Source organism: Anoplopoma fimbria, chromosome 10 (genome assembly GCF_027596085.1).
Source record: "Anoplopoma fimbria isolate UVic2021 breed Golden Eagle Sablefish chromosome 10, Afim_UVic_2022, whole genome shotgun sequence".
Taxonomy (NCBI): Eukaryota; Metazoa; Chordata; class Actinopteri; order Perciformes; family Anoplopomatidae; genus Anoplopoma; species Anoplopoma fimbria.
This window is the reverse complement of record NC_072458.1, coordinates 19,273,196-19,297,363: the sequence shown is the minus strand read 5'-3', so window position 1 is coordinate 19,297,363 and position 24,168 is coordinate 19,273,196. Positions and strand designations below refer to the sequence as shown.

The 24,168-nt window shown below is 38.2% G+C and overlaps 1 protein-coding gene across 1 annotated transcript; it reads left to right on the top strand.

The window, feature by feature from the left end:
- The first annotated feature begins 1,111 nt into the window (after nt 1–1,111).
- On the top strand, nt 1,112–23,943 carry LOC129097127 (CMP-N-acetylneuraminate-beta-galactosamide-alpha-2,3-sialyltransferase 1-like). The gene is made up of 6 exons (XM_054605861.1): nt 1,112–1,627; nt 4,844–5,037; nt 17,809–17,988; nt 20,116–20,161; nt 20,518–20,637; nt 20,835–23,943. The coding sequence occupies exons 1-6, from the start codon at nt 1,337–1,339 to the stop codon at nt 21,006–21,008; spliced, it is 1,005 nt and encodes a 334-aa protein (XP_054461836.1). The 5' UTR covers nt 1,112–1,336; the 3' UTR covers nt 21,009–23,943.
- Nucleotides 23,944–24,168: the final 225 nt, after the last annotated feature.

Below are 24,168 nucleotides of genomic sequence, written 5' to 3'. Positions count from 1 at the left end.
TAATATTGTAATATATTGTTAGGCCACAGGGCCTATTTGTGGCCAAAAACTTTGTAATTGTAATGTGTTAATTGTCTAAAGTGGTAAAGAAATGTTTTGGATTATATGTTTTTGGTCGTTACACACCACCCCCTTCATCATGGAAATGACTATTACGAGAACAAAAACACTCTTATTTCCATTCAAGGTCATTGTATTCCACCTGATAAAGTCCATGGGTAAATAACACATATTTGATTAAAACCTTTTTTTTTTTCTCACTCCAGAGTACACCTGATGGATGCATCTTGCAGTTAATCATTAAAATGTTCAAAAAATCCCAGCTCAGTTAACCTCCATAGAGGTTAACTGAGCTGAGGTTAAACAGCAAAAATATTGATGTTGAGTGCAATGTGTGCTGCTAGAGAGGTAGAATGAATGCTTTTTGCAAGTTCCACAGACAAAAGGCTAAATAAATGAATAAAACACCTTTTAAAATTCCCAGTTTTTACATTTTAATGGGATGCATTCAAAGTGGTAACTGTTTCTTTAATGTACACTTATTAGAATGTATTGGAATTTGTGAGTTTGACCCTCGATCAATGACTCATTGTTACCCCAGTTTGTCAATGATTATTGCATTTGGACTCTGAGTTAAACACTGTTTCTAGTTATTGACACGTCCTTTACAGCGGGATTGGAGGGCTGTTTTTCCAGGACAACTGCAATCATTTCCACAATCAATCCAGACATATGTTGGAGTTTGATTTGTCATTTTAAGAGCAGAGAGAACTCTACACGTCCTGTGTAATTTCGCTTGAACAAAAAAAGAACAATAATCAAAGCACTAAAAGTAACTCAGTCCGTAGTGATGCGCAGAAAATAGCAGTGTGATGTTACGTAAGGCAGACGTGGAATCTTGGAGCTGCTAGTACTGTGAAATTACAAGAAAAGTGTTAGAGTTTACACTCCCTTTTTCTAAATTAAACCGTTTTAGAGCCGAACAAACTGTTTGACCCTGTTTCTCCCAGCTTTTGTGTCACATAAACTTCCTTTCATCTGCCTTATAGGTCGATCATTACAGAATGGATGACACAACAGTCACTCACCTCACCGAGTCAACATCCGGGCAGTCAGTAAAAGGGGCTGAATGTGATTAACAAGGAGCCATCAGGCTGACAGAATCAGTGGATTTACCTTCCTTTTGTTTTTTTGCAAAGAAACCACATCGATGAGTTTTTATTGAGGACATTCATGAACCGGATCCTGTGTTTTATCTGGATAACAAGAACAGGGTATGCTCATTGGACAGCAGTGATATATTTGAGCCCGGCCAACTGATTCTGACTGTGACGACATGTCTCTCCTCAAGCGGAGGAAAATCAGGACTTTTGCTCTGCTGTTTTGCGTCATTACATTTGCAACATTCCTGTTCAGCTTCACTTTCAGGGACCCCTCGCTCTACTTCTTCAAGCACGCTTTTCGCCTGTCGGATAACTTTTTCTCCAAAGGACCATGTGCCTGCCAGCAGTGCATGACGGAGGCAGAAGACGACCCCTGGTTTGCAGAGCGCTTCAATCAGTCCGCCCACCCTCTGATGACCAGGGAGAACAGCATCCTCTCTGATGAAACCTTTAAATGGTGGCAGGTAAGACTCAGGGGATGTGTTCGGGGAGATTTGGGTTGCTATCCTACAGAGGATTAAAAGAAAATAACATGCACATTCAGCTTCTGAGAGCAGACGAGGTGCTGAAAAGAATAATGAATAAAGAACAGAGATCACATGCTGCTGTAATGCTCCCAAGAAGTGTTTTGGTTTTTGCCACATTGATTGTTTCAAATCCAAAGGATCTTCACCAGGATCAAGTTGTGAAGCAGACTCCCACGCACAATTTGTTCTCATTTACCAAGTGAGATGGTGGAAATGGAAATTGCTGTTTACTCTCACCATCTCTTCCCACATCTATAGACGAACACAGATATGTTCCATCATAACTTGAGGCACAGGTGTATATGTTTTAGGTGATACCATAACCATTTCCTATCGTTCCTCAAGTTCAACTACACATAAAGCGCTCTACTTTTATTTGCTGCACCAACTTCTCCACTTGGCTCACCAATATTTCTTGTAATGCTTTTCTACAGCCACCAAAAAATAGGAAAGGACGTGTTTTACAACAACCTCTGGGTTTAACATGACTGCTTGATATTGCATTATACTATGGTTATGGAAAATACTTGTCATATACCAGGAAAAATACATCTGATTAGAGTTTAGTCACCTATCTATATCAGTGTGAGAAGATATACATTATTGCACTTAGTTAGGCATCCGGGGATTTATTTTTTTCATACGATTATTTGAGCTGTTGTTATTGTGATGGGTACTTTCACACAGAGTATTACACATTGAAAAAGTGCCTTTTTTTTATTGGAACAAGGTTGATATTTCTGAGCTTTTGCACTGCAATTAAAGGCATCAATCAATCACATTTTGCAGAATGGAAATACTCGAAGTGTACACTTTAGTTTACAACATCACAGAAGCTCTGTAGACCAAACAGAGACAACAAACGTTATTACTCTTTCAACCTTGACAAGACCAGTGCAGACAAGATCCCCTCCTTCCATTCTTACCTTTCTGAATAAAAGCCCGAGACATATAGCCTACACTGCATAACTGCTTATCAAAGGGGACTCAAATATACTCCAAACTAAAACGGAACTCAATAAAATAGCCTACAGTAGTTTTCTACAACCAGTGAACAGGAGTGACCATATTATGACTCTCTATATTACTCTAAATGGACCATAATTTACTGAACATCATGCTATATTGAAGAAGACTTTAAAACTAGTGATTGAGACCATAAACTCATGTTTACAATGTTTACTGAGGGAATAAATCAACTTTGAAGTTGGTTCATTTTCTCATAGACTTCTATACAATCTGACTTATTTTTGTAACAAGAGGAGTCGCCCCCTGATGACTCATAGAAAGAATGCAAGTTTTAGACACTTCCACATTGGCTTCCCTCTTCAGACCTGGAGGTTGACGCCTGGTATGAATAGTTTTGATGCGAAGAATCTTAGGCGAGTATTTCAAAGTTTTGTGTTGTTAATTCATCAAGCACCCGTTGTGTGAAGGCCTTTATGCATTTAGGCTCAATATGGAATTATAAATCCAGCATGGGATTAGCCTATATTAGCATAAAGACCTGTCCAAAAGTAAGAAAATACACTCATCAGCATGTCTAAAGCTGCCTAATTAACCTTGTGTGTGTTTAATGCATACGTGAAAAGTGTAAGAAGACAAGTTCTGGTTCTACAGGATTTTTATTGTCCAGACACAGTGACTTCCTGGAGTCAGCTGGTTGCGTTGTCAAACTCATAGTGACAACAAGACTAAATATTGTATAGATTAAGCAAATAAAAAATGCTACATTTTAACTAGTATAACAGTTCATATTTTGATGCATTTTCAGCCCTTTTTTTTCTCCAGTTATCGAAGTAAGAAAAATATAAATCCAGTTCCATCTAGAAACTCTAATCCAGTTTGTATTGGTCCACTACTGCCTGACACTGCAGTCAGTGGAGGAATTGTTATCTCTTCTTCTTTCATGATGGATTTGGTCACCAGTGTGATGATGAGTGTCAGTGTTAAATAGCTGCTCGAGGGACAAACCGTTGGATTCACAGTGACTGACACAAAAACACTTGTTATTTACTGTTTAAACATTACTAATCAAACGCTCCACTGGAAATATATTTATGGATGTAATGCCACCTACATTTGGCCAATCATTAAAACATAAAACAGACCCAACATAAAAATGAATGCAGACATATTAGATACATAAACTGTTAAAGTGTTTTATGGAAGCTTCCTTGTTTAAATCTACTGTTCTTGTAAATTGAATTCCCGTCAGCTATATAACTTATTACGTACTACCCTTAATTTAATTCTATCTTTATACTGTACTTTCTGTCGGCACATCATTATTACAGAACAACTCCGTTAATTAACAAAAGCCTATTCTTAAGATTTATGTCACACAATTATTCTACCTTTGTCTGGAAGGCATCCAGTGCTTTAGGCATTCCCACATTCACCTCACACCATGTCCAATTAGAGGCAAGAATAGAAAAATTACTGCAAGGTTGCCTCCTGTCACTACTCATTTTAGGAAATGCTTCTCACCGAGAGCTTGATGAGGCAAGTGCCACATATCAACGGTAGCCCGGCCAGATGGTTCGGGCTGCACTGCTGCAAGGCAAGGGCATGACCTCCAGGTGTACCCGGGCTCTTTCCTCCAATGGGAATGTCGAAGCTTACATGCTACATGGCTAAATGTAATTTCCGTAGAGGAGAGTTTTCGAATTAGACAGAAAATGTGTTGTGTAATCTTGTTTTTCAATAAATTATATATTATTGCACATAATTAATGCCAAATAGAATGAAAAAAAAAACGTATCCAGGTAGAAAACCCTTCACTGTCATACTTAACTTAAAGCATGAGTCACTAAAACGCTGCATTAAAACTCGAGAGATTTCAGAACATTCTGTAACCGTTCAGTGTTTCCAGCTGCCACAGCCACAATACACATAACAGTCTACAGTGCACACACATTCCTGCATTTATTTTCTGTCTCTCCGAGTTCAAAGCCACCAGAAGAAGGCCAAGCCAAAAGAGCCCCCGCAGACGGAGCTAAGCCGCCCCTGAGGTTATTTCAGAAATGTGCTCGGTGTCTCGGGCTCTGCTGCCCTTGTTCAATCACTTCAACTTAAAGTGGCCCCGGAGCCCTGGTTCTCTCTCTCTCTCTCTCTGTCTCTCTCTGAGGTCTGTCTCTGCTGTGTCACCAGTGGTTGCAGTCAGAGAAGCGGCCGGCCAACTTCACTGAAGTTGTGGAGGAGCTGTTCCAAGTAATCCCAGACGAGGTGCTGTACATGGACGCCAGCCCCAAGCGCTGCAGGACCTGCGCCGTGGTGGGGAACTCTGGGAACCTGAAGGGGGCCCGGTACGGTGGCATCATCGACTCCTGTGATTTCATCATAAGGTCAGTTAACACTTCGGTCTCGGGTGGGATTTTGAGAATATTGCAGTCGCAAACCTTTGACTATGACATGATTTGTCCTTTTAAGTGTTTTTCTTACATCTTTGGTCTTATTTTGGCTTAATGTCTGTCAGCAATGATGACCATCGTTCCCACCAAAGTAAATGCTGAGGTCTTTTGTTACAACGAGCTCAAACAAGTTAAGTAGGGCTCATAAACAGGATGTGAATAAACCAATAATTTAGCCGGGTTATCTACACCAGCGGTCCCCAACCTTTTTTGCTTTCATGAAAGACAATATTTTCACGGACCAGCCTTCAAGCCATGGCGGATAAACACGACGAAATAAAATTACACGACCGGCATGAAAACAAATATAAAATGCATAAAAAATACAACTGACCATAACGCTGAATCAGTGGGAGCCCTGAGTCCCATCTGGGGGTAATGGGAGACAATGACACCCGAAGTGTGTTCCTTATGTCCAGTCTACTCCGGGAGTTTGTCACTGCACAACTTTGTTTGGAGGTTAAACTGAAAGAGTGCACCCGAATTATCTATAATACTTCCTCATTTAGGGCTGTAGCTACCTTTTTAAGGACCTTGAAGTTTCCTCTGCTGTTTTTTTGTTTTGTTTTTAAGGGTCATTGTGATATTGAAGTATTCAAATTAAGTGTGCAGAAGGCTTTAAACCACATTTACAACATCACTCACTTTTTTACAAAAAAAAACACAGTTGGACAATAACATGGATTCAGGAAACAACTGCGCTCATAGCACCGCTAGCTGCTTAACGCTGACTCAGCCGCTGCCATGTTGAGATCCGTGTGGAGGCAAGAGATATGCTCTGAATTGCATATTGAGAACTTGTAACCCTGGGGTTTATAATATATATATATTTTCATTATTGATTGATCATGCTGATGAGATCATTTTAATTAATCATTAGGTCAATCCAATGTAAGATGTATAAACAAACCATAACCCAATGATATTCAGTTTACTATCTCAAAATTGTGAGATTTTTTTTTTTACATTAACATTTAGGACAGAGAAATGTTTGCTTTATTTACTTAAACAATCAATAGAGAGAGATTGGGAATGACATGAAACAATGTCCCCAGGACACTGTTATCACAGTATATGCATCTTAACCATCAAGCAATCTGATACTGAGCTTTAACTGACCGGACTCATTCTTCACTCATAAGCTTTAACTTGGAAGTTTTAGGAGCTTTTATTTTCTCCATCTCCTGCAGCACTGATCGGTTCTTGAAAAAATATGTGATCAAATCAGCTGCAACGTTTACATCATATTACATGCATTCGGCAATTTTTAGTTTAGTTTTCTGACCAGTTAATTGAGTGGCAGACAGACATCTTTCATTTTGCTCACTGTGTAGCTACCTCGCCGCTCTCTCACATTGATTTCTGCCGCTTCCCAGCATTAGCTCAGACATTCACACATCCTTGTTCGGGGCTCGATAATTTTTTTTTGAAAAATGATCTTGACAAAGAAACCGATAAAAACAACCGAGTTTGAGTATTCAATTGTTTATTCGGTGCCTTAGGCCAGACAGGGAACAAGAGAGGAGTTTGTAGCTCCATGTAATCTGTTACATCAATTGCAACTCTGCAAAGAATGCATTGGAAAAGATGGAAAACACGACAAGGAGATTTTCTGGAGGGATTTGTGGTTGTGCTCTCTACTGCTGATTAGAATTGTTGGCTTTACGATTAAAATTAAGCTAATTTGGACGTCAAAGTGTAAACAAGCATTCTCGCTCATACTTTGATCCAATATCTCCAAGTCCCAGATTTTTCGAGTCTTGGCTGTCTTTTTTTGCAGGTTTAGTCTGAATAAATACTGATCTGCAGGGGTGGAATATGCAAATTCCTAAAGAGAGGATTGGTGTTGTTCTTCAAATATTATATAACAATTTTGGACAACGTTTCAGTCTGCTGGCGTATACTACAAGTAAATAAAATATAAAGCAGTCTCCTAACATTATTTCTGCACAGAATGGATGATGCAAACGGTTATAGAAGATACTTATCGTCAGCAACAGAAAATAATAATTTATTAAATCAATGTCAGTGATAAGCTATCAGTTTAGAAATGACATGGGAACACAGTCTGGTGAGTGTGGACAGAGACTGAAAACCAATGCCTTTCAGTTATCCACAATGCATTTCACCCAGATCCTCTAAAGCCTCCTTTTTAGACCATTATGAATATTAAATGGCATCGGCCTATCGGCTAAAGCCTCTTGTTTGCTCTGCAGATTGCGGTGGTGAAATAGATTTTTGAATCATAAAAAAGCCTTTTCATCCGCCTGACAAAAATAAGCCTGATGGATTTTTCATAATGATGTTTCAATGTTGTTTGAAGCACTAATAAAAGAGTCATCATAAATTAGATTTGAATTATGCTTTTGTTCTTCTAAGACTTACTCACGATAAGTCGATGCATTCTTTGGACATTTTATCGTTAGAAAACTTAAAAGTACACAACATAACCATTTCTTGTTTGATTGCAGATAAAAAGTATGTTTTAGACACTGATGCTTTTATCTACTAAATGTGACAAAACATACACTAACTTTAAGGAGTTCAAGACAGGGAGATAGTGGATTCACACCTCATCTCTCCAGTAGCTCGGACACAGGGCCAAATTTTTCTTCCTTATCTCCACTAAACAACAAAGAAAACTGGCCTTGCAAAAAAAATGCAACATCAAGCTGAGGGGCTCAATAAATGATTGTGTGTAAATATATGCTAAATATCACAGCAGAAACAAATTAGACCTGATTAAATGATGCAACAAAATGGAAAAGACAAAAACAACAAAGAGAATAAGTATGTCAGTGCTTGTGTGCACCCTAAAGTGTCATATAAAATAATAATAATAAAAGTGCATTTTGATGATGTAAAAACTGTTACTTTCTTTTAGGAAAACAATAATGGAAAAAATGTATTGACACACTTATTTTTCACAATGAAAATGAGATCAACGGAGTAAAAAGTGACCTTTGATGACGTGAATTAGGATGAAATGTATTCAATTTTTTATCAATTCACGTTAAAGTTACGTGGAATCACACATTAGTAAAAACATCCTCCACCACCCAAATCATTTCTTCTTCCCAAGATGATTTGTATGCTTGACCCATCACACTAGTAACATCTCATGATACATAACAATACCTGTAACCATGGTAACTGAGCAAAAATAGACTAGAATGTTTTCAGTTGTTGTCTGGACTAAAACTAGTAACAAAAAGACTAGATGTGTGTTTGAAAACACACATCTAGTCCCATTAGGCTACTTTACATACTCTTTTTTTTTTTACCCAAACCACAATCTTTTCCTTAACCCAACCGAGTAGTTTTATTGCCTAAACCTAGCCAGGTTCATTAAATGTTATTTTATTTTGAAAAGAAAGTGTATGCATGTTACTAGCGGAAATTGCCACATGGAAAGCTGACCCTAGAGGGGTAGCTAGAGTGTCATAGTTTGAGATGTACAACCTCTTACCATCGTATTTGACAAGTTGGGAGTGAGAACGTATTGAACAGAAACTCATTAAATCACTCTATAGTGAGCAGTAATTTTAGACACCTACTTAAAGCTTGCGTTGCACAACTGTAAATGCATTGTGGGATTGTTTGCAGAAAGTTGTGTTGTTGGAATTTTAAAGGTAACTAGGGTGACGTTAAAGAGCACAGTAACAGAATTTCACATTTTGTCGGACACAATGGGGGAGGGAGTGTTAAAACATTAAAATTAGGTGGCAGGTTTGACACCAGATACAGTAGTTTGAATCTGAGGGACCAAGGCGTGGGAGCTTAGCGTGTCACTATAGCCTAAACGCTTTTCTGAGTGACAGAAGATTCTGTTAAGATTGATGTCAAATAAGCTTCATGATGATGTGGCTGACACGAAAATCTTATCAAGAGGGTAACCTGAACGCCACTTAAATATTCGAAAAGCAAATTCAACGCAGCATTCTTGCATGGCTCTTAATTCATCACAGCGTGTCCTTGTGGACCTTGCTGTGACATGTTTCCTTTGTATGAAGCCACATTACTGCACTTATCTTCTTCACCAGCCCCCGCCGAGACAGCAGCACGCCATTGTCTACCAATTCAATTATCGGATGGCAGGAGACAAGAGTTATTCTTTGCCATTAGCACAATAGTTTCCTGCAGGAGCATAGTGGAAATATGCGGCTCTCGTTTTTTGTTTATTCCAGCCAGATCCTCTCATTTGGAGTCATGCTTGGTTGGAAGCCATAGTGCTGAGCCAAAAAGGTTACCCTAGCTACAACGCAACAAGCAGTGGAACGCTAAAGGTGAATACATATTTCACGAAAACTTGGGCAACAAAAATGTAATCTGGACAGAGAGCTGAACTCAAGGTTCAGCTCTCTGTCCAGATTACATTTTTTTATGAAATGCTGGTTTTTCCAAAATCCAGACAAATAAGCATTCATATATTGTATAATCACTCACATCTCCTTTGATCACAGAGTATCTGATCTTATGATCACATTCTCTCAGTGCCTCTGTTTGCTCTGTGGCAGGAGAAGGCTGTCTCTGTTGTGTGATTGTCTCGTCATTCATATTTACTCTGTTGAATGGAGGATCAGCCAAGCTTATATTCTATGCTATGATGTAAGCCCTTGCAAATAACTTCATTAAGATGGATCTTAGAGCCAGCAGGCACATCATATTTGTGACGCAAAGATCCCTGTTTGAAATTGGCTCTTAAACCTGGGATTTTCACACAACTAATACGTGAGCTTTCTAGCTTTAGCTGGCTTCTGAATTTGCCTCGTAACCGGTAATCGTGTTCTTCAAACCAATCGACAAGGTCCAGCAAATTAACTCTTTCATTTTCCCCACCTGAGGGCCCACAGATGACCAGAACACTCCTCACAAGGGCCTCTTACCCGTCAACAACCCCTGACTGAGGACACAAAAAGCTGCAATTTGTGTTGGTTATCAGTGCCGTAAAGCTTGTTTTTGCATTATTCCTCCTCGTTGTTTTTTTTTTATGATTATAGCTCAACTGCAACAGGGCTTTCATCCAAAGATTCATCATTACTGAAATTTCCAATTAAGACTTTGTTTTCGTGTGTTTTTTCAATCCACTCCGCAATCAATCCTGTCCTTTGCTCGGCGAACCTATTTGTTATTGTGACACAAATAACAAATTGAGTCCAGGGGCTTGATTGCCACTTGGGCTACCCACGCTACGAACGAGTGTCACCAGGGCAATGTTAGCAACTTGAGAGCATCCATCAAATGCCCATTTTGTGACATGAATTCAAATTACATTTTATTTGTATGCTATTTGTGTAGTCTAATGTCGAGAATGTACCTTGGCTTCTTATTTGAAGGTCATTTTTATTTCTTCTTATTGTTAAAGGGTTGGGGCACAGAGTGTTATGTGTGGAAAAAAATGTGTTTGATTGGATTTTTTTTCAAACCACAAACAGTGAAACAAGAATAAAACCTTGACATTAATGACTGTGAATTATTCCTTCTGCAGGAAATTAAAGTAGCCATGATTATTTTCAGCTGTTTCCAATGTGACAAGCTGGATGCCAAGGGTTATCAGGAGTCCAGTTATATTTACCTCTGCCATAAGTTTTGATTTTATAGTTGCTGTGATATTACTCCCAGTATGAAATTGTGTGTATTCACTCCACATGATAGAGAGTGACAGTCGCTGCGAGCAGAAGGTTTGCAGTGGAAAAGGGCTTTGTTAGATGTGTGATTCTGAAAAGGACGAGATAACTGAGCCTTTCTTCAACCTGCTTTATGTTGTCTTTACTAGGAACAATCTGAATAAGCATTTGAAAGTTGTTAAAAGGCACGCTGGCATTACTAATTATGACTGCTTTGACTGTTTTTGAAAGCGCAACATTTCAAAAGTGAACTATTTGCTAAAGAAAAATTTAATCAAGCTGAGTCGTATAGCTTTTGTTCGGATTTGGCATTCATTCGTCCTTTCTAAACCATCTAAAATCAATTGAAAATTCTGCTGCCCGAGTGTTACCTAAAACCAAAAGGAGAGCACGTATTATGCCTACTGTAAAATCTTTACACCGGTTACCTGTTCGTTTTTCAAGTTATTTTATTAGTTTATAAGGCACTACATGGCCTTGCACAATAAATGCTTTTAGTTTATGAACCAGTGAGGCCCATCACATCCTCTGGAGTTTATCATTTTATGATTTTTATTGTTGTTGCTAATTATTACATCTAATTTTATACAGTGTCTTGTGTTTTTTTTTTCATGCTATGGTTTTAGTATGTATACATTCAATTTATTTCTTATTTCATTTCACTTTACATTCACTTTTTCACTGTTTTAACATGATCCATTTATTCAGTCTTGTATTATATTTATTTATTTTTCCTAACCTAATTTGTTGTGCATTAGTCTCCTCCTCTTCTCTACAATTTTCATCTTCATATCGTCACTCATTTGTAAAGCACCTTGAATTGCATTTGATAAGTTTAAAAGGTGCTATTTCAATAAAACTTGTACGATTGATTGGCTTTAAAAAAATCTTAGCTTAACAGATGTAGCTTAATAGGTGCAAGTGAGACAAAACCTACAGTTTAGACAAATTGCAAACATAATTTTCATTCATTCATAATTTTAAATGAAACCAAAGAGGAGAGGAAAAACTGTGTGCGTGCTCAACCACTGTCCTCCTCGTTAAGTGAAGGCTTAGCGAGTGTGATGCAGAAGATAACGAGCCTGAGCACTCGTTATGTGTGTCCACATCGTGCACAATGAGGGCTCCTTTAACGAGCCATGGTGAGGGTTTGCCGTTTGCGTTTAATTATGAGGTAGTCAGTAAAGGACAGGGATGTTGTTGGCTCTCTTACTTAGCAGCCCATGGATTCATGGATTCCTTTTTTGATGAAACAGCATGTGGTTAACTCATAGACTATATATAAGATGCCCCTCATTGCTTTGTAGACAACTGTTTCGAAAGCGTTGAATTCAGCAATTTCGCCGTCGCCATCCTGTTTTTTGCAACCATGTGTGACACAAGAGGCTGGAGTTAAGGCCAACCCAACTTTGAATAAGGTATTTTATAGACACCAAATTGCTACAATTACCTTTCATGAAGGGAAAACCCACTATTAAAGGGTTAAAGTACCGGTGAAAACACAGACAACTCCAAGACAACGGATGGTAGCAATCATAAGGTAGCCCCACCCTGAAGCGTACCTAACTTTGTCGTCTTTTTTTATTTTAAAAGGGACCATAACTTACTAAATGAACATCATGCTGCATTAAATAAGACTTGTAACCAGCAACAGAGACCATAAACTCATGTTTACAATGTTTACTGAGGTAATAAATCAAGAGAGTAGGATGCTCATTTTCTCTTAGACTGCCATAGAGTGGCTTCATTTTTCAGAACTGAACGATGCTGCCTGGTTTTACTCCTCCAACTCTTCACTATTATATTTGCATTATCAAGAATTGATATTTACCTACAAGGCTGCAGACCTAGGCTGCTGGTATTTCAACAGTTCACACTTAGAAGTCGAGCGGATAATGTCAGCGGTGGTTTCAGGACAGCTGCAAGCCATCGAAAGTCAACAGGCAGAGTAACACACTGTTCTGAAAACAACCTTGAGTGGCACATTGCAAGTTCAGAATTCACCTTTTAATTACAAAGCCCGGAGCTTTAAAATCCCACCTGAGACTCTGAGCCTTCATCTCATCTGTTGCCTCATTCTGGCCCCGCTGCCTCACCTACCTGATAAAAAATGTACATTGTGTTCCTTCCTCATCATGATTTTTAGTCAGCTGGAACTGCATAGGCATTTTGAAAATGTACACACACACACACACACACACACACACACACACACACACACACACACACACACACACACACACACACACACTCTGGCTTACACAAGAGAGCAGCGAACAAGTGAGAATGTGAAGAAATGAAACAGTCCTGAAATATTACTGACCTTTAAAGTGTTAGATTGCTGTTACATGCCGCGTGATCTGGCGTCACCTTGAAGCATGGGTTCAGCTTTGAGCAATTTCAGGATAAATGAAATAATAATTATACAAATAATGTCCAATAGCCTGCTGGGAGACACAATGTCTTGACATTAAAGATGCCATTAATCATGTATCAGCATCACAGTCTTGCTTTTTTTCACCTTTTCAAGAAGAAGAAAAACAGATGAGACTTTTCCAGAGAGAAGACTGCACTGTCTGATATTTCAGCCATAGTCTGATTAAGGACTTTTAGAGATGAAGAGTTGAAGTTGTTGTTGTTGTTGTTGTTGCCATTCTCGGCTGTGTTTGAAAGTAGTCGATGCTCTTACATCTTGTTTATCCATTAAAACTATGGAAAAACTCAAGGACAGAGGCCTCTTGTGCCTTTTTGCTTCTTTGCTATCAAAATATGTTTTTTCATAGTTTTCCTCTGCTAACACAGCCTTCCTCTTTGACTCCTTCAACAACCTTCGTAAAAAGGTCGACATGGCGATATTTGCGCATATACAAAAACCTGTTGATATCCAAGTCCTTCATAATGCTTTAAAGTAGGTGTGTTTCTCCTTCCAACCAGAAATTTGGGCATTATTTTTTAGCATGTTTCTCTACTTCAGCTTTACAAACTATTGGCTAGTTGGTTTGTGTACAACGCACAGAGCTGGTCGTTTATAGGAAAGAGGCCGTGTGTCACATAGTGCTGTGAATTTTTTTTTGCATATTCCAAATGCACTGTGTACAAACTAACGCCCCATTTAAAATAAGCAATAATTCAGAATATCCAAAGGGAATATGATGTTTACATGCTGTATAAAATGTGGAATATGGTCATATTCTGAATAATAGTGGAATATGAGTGTGCATGTTAACATAGTGATGGTTATTGGAGGAGGTTTTCCTCTTCAAAATGTTGTTTTTGGTGGCTGTTTTCGGGAGCAGTAATGTTATCAGTTAGTGCTCACAGTAGCAGCATGCATTTAAAACTACTTGATGAGACATTTAAGTTTAATTTGATTTTGATTTTTACTCTTTTTGATTATTATTACACTTTGAGATAATGGTTGAGAATTTTTCCCTTTTTTGAGACGGCCCCAAACACAAACTTTTGTAGTTTTCAGAGGAACCCGGATCCTCCTTAAGGGCTCCTCTGTAATTTGAACACTGTTATATATTATCTGTAAAATGACAATAGCACTGCGAAGCCAGATGTCCGCGCAATCGACCAAGAATTGCATAGACATCACAGCAGCAGCCCATAATTAGGCCCACGTCAGCCTGTTACACAAGAATGATATTAGACTGAGCAGTGATTCATTTATGTGGAATCAAATATACAATTACATTTTCTTGCTCCGTGATGTTTCATCAATACATTTTTCTTCGTTTACCTGAAGTGAAGTCACTGAAGGTTTTTTTTTTTCCGGTAGAGTCGATCATGTCTGATGCAGAGTATTGTTCGCTCACCCATGTTCTAAAGGATATTTCTGTTCAAGCTGTGCTTGAAAATACATAGAGACAAAACAATGCACCTGTTTGCACTAAAAAAGCTTCAACAAAAATGTAATTAATGAATCAATCAATCAATGCCGTATAATTCTGCACATTTCAACCCGACTTTTATATTTGAGCTTTTAAGAGTCTCTCAAGTGAAATTGATTGATGCAAATAGTACTAGCGCTTTATGTTTTTAGCCTCCCTGTAGACCTGCATGAAATCACTTGTCAAGATATCTGTCATCAGCAGAAAGACCTTCACTCTGAATTTCAATTAGCCATCTGCTCTGGTTTCATGGTTTCCCTGGAAAGGTGCTACAGACCCTTTATGATTTTTCACATCTATTATCACAAAGAGCCACATCAAAGTCTTTACATAAGGCTTGTATTTGATATGCACAAAATATTGATCCTAATCATTCCACTTAATGTTAAAATCCTTCTTCATCTCACATTCTGGCTATTTGTAAATTCCAGGCTAAAAGCCTTGGTTTTCTGCCCATGAGCAAACCATCTCGTTGGTGAGATGGGCTCTTCAAACGCTCAATACATCTGCCATCGTTTGTTTCAAGTCCATCTGCTTACAAATTTCCAGCGCCAGGGACGAGTTACAGCAGTAGTTGAATATTGATTAGACCAATCTGAAATATTCGCTGCCTTAGAGCAGTTGACACCGCACGCCCCCACAAGATTAAGTGAAGGAGCAGCTCACTGAATCCACTTAACAACCAGAGTTAACTTCTTGAGTGCCCTTACAGACTTGCATTATTATAGCAGTGAGTAATGGCAAAGGCCAGGCAGTTCCATACAGATGTCAAAGGGAGCTTCTGAGTAAGATGAAAAATGGCAAACATATTCAAGAAATCTCCGAAGACTTTGAATGAATGACAATTTTGTGCTGTTCGATGATAGAGGTGGCGGGTGAATTGCTGGACACTTAAAAGATATGCATTGTCAAAGTTGGTGCAATTTGGACATTCGACGTGTTCAATATTAATATATTTTGAATAAACAAGCGGTGGCGCTCTGTGCAACAGTGGGGGCGGGGCTTCAGGGCTCGGCAGACTGAGTCGAGCACGTGTGTGGTGTCACCCTCGATGAGCAGCTTTCAATTCGAGAAACATATTTTGAATATCGTTAAGAAAATGGTAGAGGAATACCAAGCATTAGAAGATGTTTTTTCTTTTCTTACCCCTGCCTCTAGAGTGCTAGTGACACAGTTTATCTCATCTTGATAACCGCTCAGCAGTAAAAGACTGAAATAACAACGTAAATGATGAACTACGATGGAATGCAATTTGATGTGTCCTGATGTGTAGTATTTTACTGAACTTTTGTTTCTTTTGAACATGCTCTTAACGAGACTTTAATATGTGTTAAATGTCTTGTTTTTTATGTTGTGTTTTGTGATGTGTGGGAATAAAAAAATAGTAGCTACCCTAGTGGCAGCTGACGCGAATCCAAATAAAGAATGTTCTGCAGAAGTGATGAATTCTGCACATTATGCTGTTTGATATGTGGCATGGTGTTCCTCTGCACTCACTGCCGTCCTTTTTCATCTGCTCTGGACGACAGGGATCCATTTAGGGTGCAATTCCTAAATTCCCAGAAGCTATAGTTACCATTTAGAGAGAAATCCACCAATGTAGTTCTGTCAAAAACAGTTCTTTTCTATTGAGATATTGCACCATAAAACCTCTTGCCGATACTTCTCTTCTTCCATACATTTACTTTTTCATCTATATAAAGCAACATGTAGCAGGAGAAAAACCTGCTCCTATTTTCTCGGATAGTTGACAGAGAAACTGTAATTAACTGTAAACTCATATCTGTTATTCATGGATTATGTATTGCTTTTAAATGTTCACTAAAAGGAAGAAGTCAAGAATTAAAAGCTTTATGAACAAACGATCATTGAACGATAGTTGAATGTCCTGGAAACAATTTGATTTGACTGCAAAATATTTACTCAAATGTAGATTTTTAAGATGTCAAATTGCCCTAAAATACTCAGAAATATTAATATTGCTATTTTGTTGCCCAAACCTAACTTTAGTCTGTTTTCCGTGGTGACAGCAAGTCATTTTACACCTTATGTGACACCGACACGTAATGTGCTGTTAAGATGTCGTGGTCATTTCACGTTTTTCTGTTGGATCACCTTGCTAATGGGTTGTGTTTACAGGTTTAAAAAAAAAAGAAGGGTTAAATAAGCACTTGATAAAATATAAGTGTTATATGGAGTCTTTTCTTATCCAAACCCAGTCCAAGGATTGAGGGTGTTGCAAATTGACGACACATTTAGAAACATAACAAACCATACCTTTTAATATTATTATTTGATGTCACTAAGTGGTTTAACATATGGCGTAAGAGCTGCATCAAGTTTTTCAGCATAAGGATCAAGCACAAAAAGGCAACCCATTTCCTCCAAAACCAAATCCATTTAAATCTCATTTCACCTTGATTTAACTTGTCTTTTAGTTTCAGTTTTCTATCCAAATGAGCAAGTGTCATAGCCATTCTTAACCCCAAGAGGTGACATCCTATTCGTCATTTTATATCGTACACGTTGCAACATGAAATAGCCCAAAAAATAAGGAAGTCTCATGCAAGCAGTGAGATAGCCCAGACACAAAGTTCCTCTTGCAGGAGGTTGTTTGTGAGTCTCGACAGGCTCAGACTGAAAATGTTATATATCTGTCATCTCAATCAGTAATGAGCAGTGTGCTATTGCTCAGACTGGAGTGCCAAAACAGACATGGGGGGGTCCGTTTCTTGATTTCCCTATCTCTGTGTCACTTCCTTCCACTGACCGACACCAACTGCCACTGTCAAACCGCTGTATGTTGCCGCCAATTACTGCTCCAGAGTGTGTATTGTTGGACATAATAATAGAGACGCCCTGCCTAGCTTGCCAAGCGGTAATTGTTGAGCTCTAAATGGACACTGGATTGTTCTGAATTGCTGTTTGGATGTCCAAAAACATGTTGAAGGGGGACACATTGTGCTTTTCGTATTTACATATTTCTTTCTCTCAAATTTGTGTTCACAGCTGGTTTTGCATGTTTTCTGTGCCATATGGATTAGTACAACAATAAGCCAAATGTTTCCCATCTTTGTAACATGAGGGTGAAATAAACCTAAATTTGTGCTACCCTGAAAAAAGGCTAAAAATAGATTGAGTATATATATTTTTTTAAATCTCTGCTTCTTTGTCCCCCGCAGAATGAACCAAGCGCCCACCACTGGTTTTGAAGAGGATGTGGGCGCCCGAACGACCCATCACGTCATGTATCCAGAAAGTGCCATAGACCTGGACAACACCACCAGTCTGGTGCTGATCCCCTTCAAGACTCTGGACCTGCAGTGGATCATTAGTGCTCTGACCACAGGCACCATTAAATAGTAAGAGTACTTATCGGATGTTAAAGCTGCACTAATCAATATTTTTATATGCAGAATGGATCAAATGACTGTGTAATGTGAAAGGTGATGAATCCATAAAGAATTATCACTCCATTCTGCAGTTCCCCTCGGCCCTACGGAGCTTTTTAGGGTTTTTCGGCTCATTATTTTGGTTTTATGGCCCACGATTAATCAACCTCATTTCAAGCCACAATGAACAGCTGTTTTAAGCAGAAAGAAACTCTGATATACCCACTGTACTCTAGCTTCCCTGCACCACACTAAAGACAGGCAAAGTAAGCCACTAGGTGGTGAAACAAACTTGAAAGAAAACTTTATATTGGACTTGCATTAGCCAGGTGTCCACAAACTTGTCTCCAAATGGTTTCTAATGTCGCTCTGTGTCTGCTGAATGTGTAGAAAGCAACTTTGGCCATATTGTATTAACTTTATTAGGTCATAATGTGTCAATTTTGTTTTACAGCTCATTAAAAACAAAAATAAACTTTTTAAAAAGTGACATAGATGTGCTTATTGAAAAAAACAAATGTAAAACAATATTTTATGATAAAAAAGCAGGCAAGAAGTAAAATATAAAATGATGCCTAAAGTCCAAAACTCATATCAATGTTTTAAGACATCTTTTATTCCATGGTTGAATTTTTCTTTTTTCTTTCCAGTCACAGATCCAAAACAAGATCCTCTCTAATTTTTATTTCAATTTCTATAATTACTTATCCCAGAATGTCATTATTGAAAAAAAAAAATAATAATATATAAAGATACATGCTTCATTTACCGCACCATTTCTCAATTAAATCAGAGTTCAATAACTGTCCTAGAAGTTTAAGAGGCTTGAACGCATTACGATGCATCATGTGTTGCGCTCTCTAATCTAATCCATTTAATCTCTCCAAATACCAGATTGTCACAACAACACTCCCTCAGTAGTCCTATTTGTTGGATTGCCATAACATGGATAATCACTCAGTGTTAATCTTCCAGTAAATTTCACCTTCAGCTGCTTCATTCTCAATGACCCGTAATCATTAGCTTCATTACTGGACATCCTTAATAAAAAAAAAAACAAGAAATGAAAAAGAAGCCACAGCCAAACCAAACTCTAAGACGCAAACATGTTAGACGGTAGAAGGACAAGTAGATCCAAACAAATGTTTCAGTCGCCGTCCAACTCTGCCAAAGCAATCATTCTGCATCATTAAATTCCTCTTCACTGGCAGTAATGTCGGCATTAGCCCAGCAGATCTTAACTGAGTGTTGTGAATAATTTTGTTACATTTTCTAGTCTTGTTAAATAGAATGAGGCTCAATGAATTGACAGAACCGAGCGACTGAAATCCTGGAATTGAAGCATTTCTCTGAGCAAAAATACCAAGCCTGTGTGTGTTGAAGGATATACTTTTAAACATTACAGTGTATAATGAAGTGTGCAGTGTAATGCCACAGACGCACGCAAGGCCATTTTCATATTCATTCAACAGAAAATGTAGAGGAATTGGTTGGACTGCTATATAGTACAGCACATATTTCCAACCGGTCTGTATAATCTTTGAATTTTAATGAGACACACTAATGCGATGGCATTAGCCCTGAAAAGAAATAAAAACATACTTTAATTGGAAACATTTGCCTGGATTGTATCTCACAGTGCAATTATGACCTTTCATTGCAGTCATTAGTATGCCTTCCCTTTTGCGTTTCCTACAAAGTCTACACAGGCGTGGTGGAGAATTTACATTGATTGATTACTTTGTTTGAGCTTCTCTATCTATGAAAACAGCATAGACAAAAGTTTTGCCTGTGAACATTTTCATATGCAAAATGAATGTGGACACAAAGAGCCTCTCCCCTTTTCATGTTGTAACTGCTGCTTCATCATCATCTTGGAACAACAAACACGTCGGCAGTTCATGCTCTCACGACCGTGGTGACATTTGGCGTTTCTTTTTAAATGAAATGAAATTCATCATTGCTCATACTGTGATGTGATAACAGTGATTGTAGAGATATGAGCAGAGTTTTGTTTAGCAAAAACAACATTTCAGGGATTTTCAAGACAATTCAAAGCACATATTTTAAGTTCCTGTTTTTTCATTTGTGTTACAGCACATATACAACTGTTTTGTCCAGGATAAAGGCAAACAGAGATAAGGTGAGTCATACAGAGGATTGGTGCCGTGCAACTAAACGATAGGGTGCAAATGACAATGTTAAGTATTATTTCCCAATAAGTTTAGTATTAGTATAGGCCTCCTTAGTATTATTAATAGCCAAAATTAGTGTTTCTGCATAATGAGTATTTTTACTTTGCTACTTTAGTACATTTTGCAGGTAACACTTTCGTACTTGTATAAGAGCAAAAAAATGTAAGGACTTCTACTTGTAATGGACTTTTTAGGTTGAGATATTTGTACTGTCAGAGAAGGTTCTGTGTACTTTCTCCTGTTCTTTTTCTCCTGTTTCACTAAATGACAAACGGGTTAAAAATCCAAATGACTTTTTTTGCAGGTGTTGATTTACAATCCAACGTTTTTCAAATATGTCTACGAGTCTTGGCTTGAAGGTCACGGACGATATCCCTCCACCGGCTTCCTCAGCTTAATGCTGGCTGTGCACATATGTGACGAAGTAAGTAGAGCCACTGTTCTACGAACACGACTTTGACAAACAAAAGCTACTTGAATCTTCTTCAGTAAAGTGGAATGACACTTTCAGAATACTGCAATGTGTTTGGAAAAATAAGGAATCTGAACAGAACAAAAATCTAATAAATAATCTTGTGCGTTGTTCTGACAAAGTGCTTTTTGTTCCTCGTTCTGCTCCAGGTCAGTGTGTTTGGATTCGGTGCAGACCAGTACGGAAACTGGCACCACTACTGGGAGGAGAACAGTTTGGCCGGAGCTTTCCGTCACACAGGAGTCCACGATGGAGATCACGAATATAATGTCACCCTGCAGCTGGCAGACAAGCACAAACTCCGAATGTTTAGAGGCAGATGATACCGAGCCCATTATGTGCAGCGGGATGACCAACAGACGAACCTCAGCAGCCTTTCAAATGTTTATTTTTCTTTCGCCCTCACGTTGGAACAAGAGCGCTTTTGTCATGACTTAGAAAGCAGTTCTGGCATGTACTCTTCTGGTCTGTCCGGTTTCCCTTATCTTCACCTGATTCAGATGCTATCGACCAACCAACAGAGCTTCACTCTCTGCTCTGCGTGCCCAGACAAAGACAATGACCGGCCATGAACAAGACAAAAGCAACACTGCCGTAACCCTGCGTCTGAAAGTGAAGGTCTTGTTATCAAGCATGCTGTACATGAACAGCTTTAGGACTATTAAATGTGCATACTCTTTGTTTTTGTTTTTTTCTATAAATGGCTGTCATTGTGGCCACCTTAAGCTTAGTATATTCGTGGTCACTGACAATAGATAAGCTCTTTTGACAGCAGGACAAAGTGCCATGAATACTCTGTTGTCGTATAGACATCAAGGAAGCAGGAAGTTGTTTACATCTAATTTGACAGATAACAAACGGTAAAGCATTTCAATTATCTTCGTGACTATGCTGTAAATATCACTTCAATTTGACTTTCCACCATAATGGCAGGTACAAGAATCAGCTAATTTTCCTTCACTCTGACCAAATTCTTATAAACTACCTGCACTACAGAGCAACTTGCAACATGTTTGTCTTATTGCAGCTTTTTAGTGTGACAAGGCCAAGGGACACTTTAAATCAAGACCAAAATCAGCCCCAAAAAACATATTTCACCATAATGTGACATTCAGGGCCGTAGCCAGGGTTTTAGAGGTGCTCTTGAGTCCAAGTCCCCCAACGCACCGCCAACTTGAGTTTGAAATTTGAATGTAATATGAAAAGTTATTCAAATTTTCATATTTAATTTATTCGTTGCTTTGTTCTATTATATTTCTGTGAATTTTATTTCTCAACATTATGGTCATAAATGATGGTAATGAAATACTGAATCATTTTTTAATTCATTTCTGCAGCACTCTATTTGGCCATAGCCTGCTTAAATCTTTTTTTGACATACTAAATAGTATGGGTATTGGTACTTGGTCTTGTGCTAAATTGTTGAATGTAAAATCCCTCCAGAAATTTCCTAGTAAAAGCGTTGAGGTCATGATCTAAACGCCCTCAGTACGACCCTAATTACCCATGAGCCTCTAGTATTGAACAGAAGGCACAAACTGCAGCGGCAGCAATCAGCACAGTGTTGAAGCCGTGTCAAAGGTCACATTCAAGAAATTTATGATCAGAGATTATTTTTGTTTACATCTTTTTATCCACATGGCTCATTGGTTGGTGATGAAAAACATTGTTTTGGGGCTGATTGTTGGAAATGACCTGCAGCAAAAGGTGACTTAAGAGTTGTGCTATAGTGAAGCCATTGATGAGGTTTTCATCAGTGATATGAAAAAAGAATTATGACATATATTATAGCCTATACAGTGGTGCCTTATCATTAAAATCAATACTGTACATTTCTGATATACATTGTGACATATCTTATGAATAAAAAGTAGGTTTGAAGTGCCTTAAATGGGATGTTTTTTACCATCAAAATGCACTGTATTGTAATTATTACCATTACTAAATTTGTCAGAAACTTTTACAAGCTTATGTTGTTTATGTGTATACAAAGTGTATCATTTAAGGGGATCTATTGGCAGAAATGTAGAAAAGTATGTTTTCTTCATCGTACATTCACCTGAAAATAAGAATCGTTGTGGTTTTGTTACCTTATTATGAGTCATTTCTGGTCGCCATGTTCTACAACAGCCCAGAACGACCAAACCAAACAACGGCCATTTTCAAATTTTCACGTCGACCACCTTAATTTTCCTACCTGCTTGGCACGCGGGAGAAGTTTCAGTTGGTTGCCGTCTGCAAACCCCACCACTAGATGACACCAAATCCTGCACACTGCATCTTTAAAGGGTCATATACATAATGCATGAAGTATAAAATCCTCAGTTATTGTCAGTAAGATTGTTTTGTATATGCCATAGAACAAAATGTTGGGTTGGCAACATCTCTGGCTCTGCAGTTGTGTTGAAACACAGTTATGTTTGTCCAGGCTTTAAATCATTGGCTGCATTTGCTGAAATTGTAGTTGATCAATGCTTTACGACATCATTTTCACCCAAAAACATTGTAAACATTGTAACTCTTGTCAGGAACTCAGCTTGGTGGTGCTCATGAAATAGGCTATGATTTGCTCCATGTGCCTTGAAACATAAAGGGACATTTGCCCGGTCAGTGTCTTCATGAAGTTTTTACTCTCAATGTGAGAGCGAGATGATGAGAAGAAAAAAAAAACACAATATTTGTTCAATTAAAATTTGACAGCCACCTTGAAGACGACAGTGAGTAGTTTACATCCGTTCTGCAGGGGACACTGTCACCTAGTGGACAAGAACGTGTGTCAGCATCCACGTCACATGATTTGTCCATTATCAGAGCGATGCGATTTCTTTATCATTAACAGACACTTTTAAAACAGTGTTCAAACATTATTACCGATCGCGTCACACACCTGTATTAGATCTACAATTTCATTCAGTTAAGGTCTTAATTGTTGTATAGTTATATAAAACCAAACAAAGCAGCACCTTCACAAAATTCTCATTTTCATTTTCATTGTGTATTTTCTCACTTTCAGGTCATTGATACTGACTTGTGTGGGAGGGATGGATAATGGAAAAACTTGCATTATTCATTTATTCAGTTGTCAGTGAACTCCCACAATACAAAAAACACATAATTGGAGATTTTTTTGCAAGAATCTTTGAAAAGGACAACCTTTTTTCAGTGAGACATGAGACATTTATTCGTAAATACTAATACAAAATGAAAATAGAACTATATAAATATATAGAATTAAATCTATATAAATCCCTCTCTCTCTCTCTCTCTCTCTCTCTCTCTCTCTCTCTCTCTCTCTCTCTCTCTCTATATATATATATATATATATATATATATATATATATATATAAAATACATACAATTAATATTACAGTTTATGCCCATTTTGTGGGAAACTGTTATATGGCCAAAGCTTGTGAAGTATTCAGACTGGTATGAACAGACCCACGTATTTAATTTAATTTAATGGATAAATTAAATACGTGG

Coding starts and splice junctions, on each gene's coding strand:
- LOC129097127 (XM_054605861.1), top strand. CDS start 1,337: ATGTCTCTCCTCAAGCGGAGGAAAATCAGGACTTTTGCTCTGCTGTTT. Junction 20,162..20,517: donor TAAAGGCAAACAGAGATAAG/GTGAGTCATACA, acceptor CTTTTTTTGCAG/GTGTTGATTTACAATCCAAC. Junction 20,638..20,834: donor CTGTGCACATATGTGACGAA/GTAAGTAGAGCC, acceptor GTTCTGCTCCAG/GTCAGTGTGTTTGGATTCGG.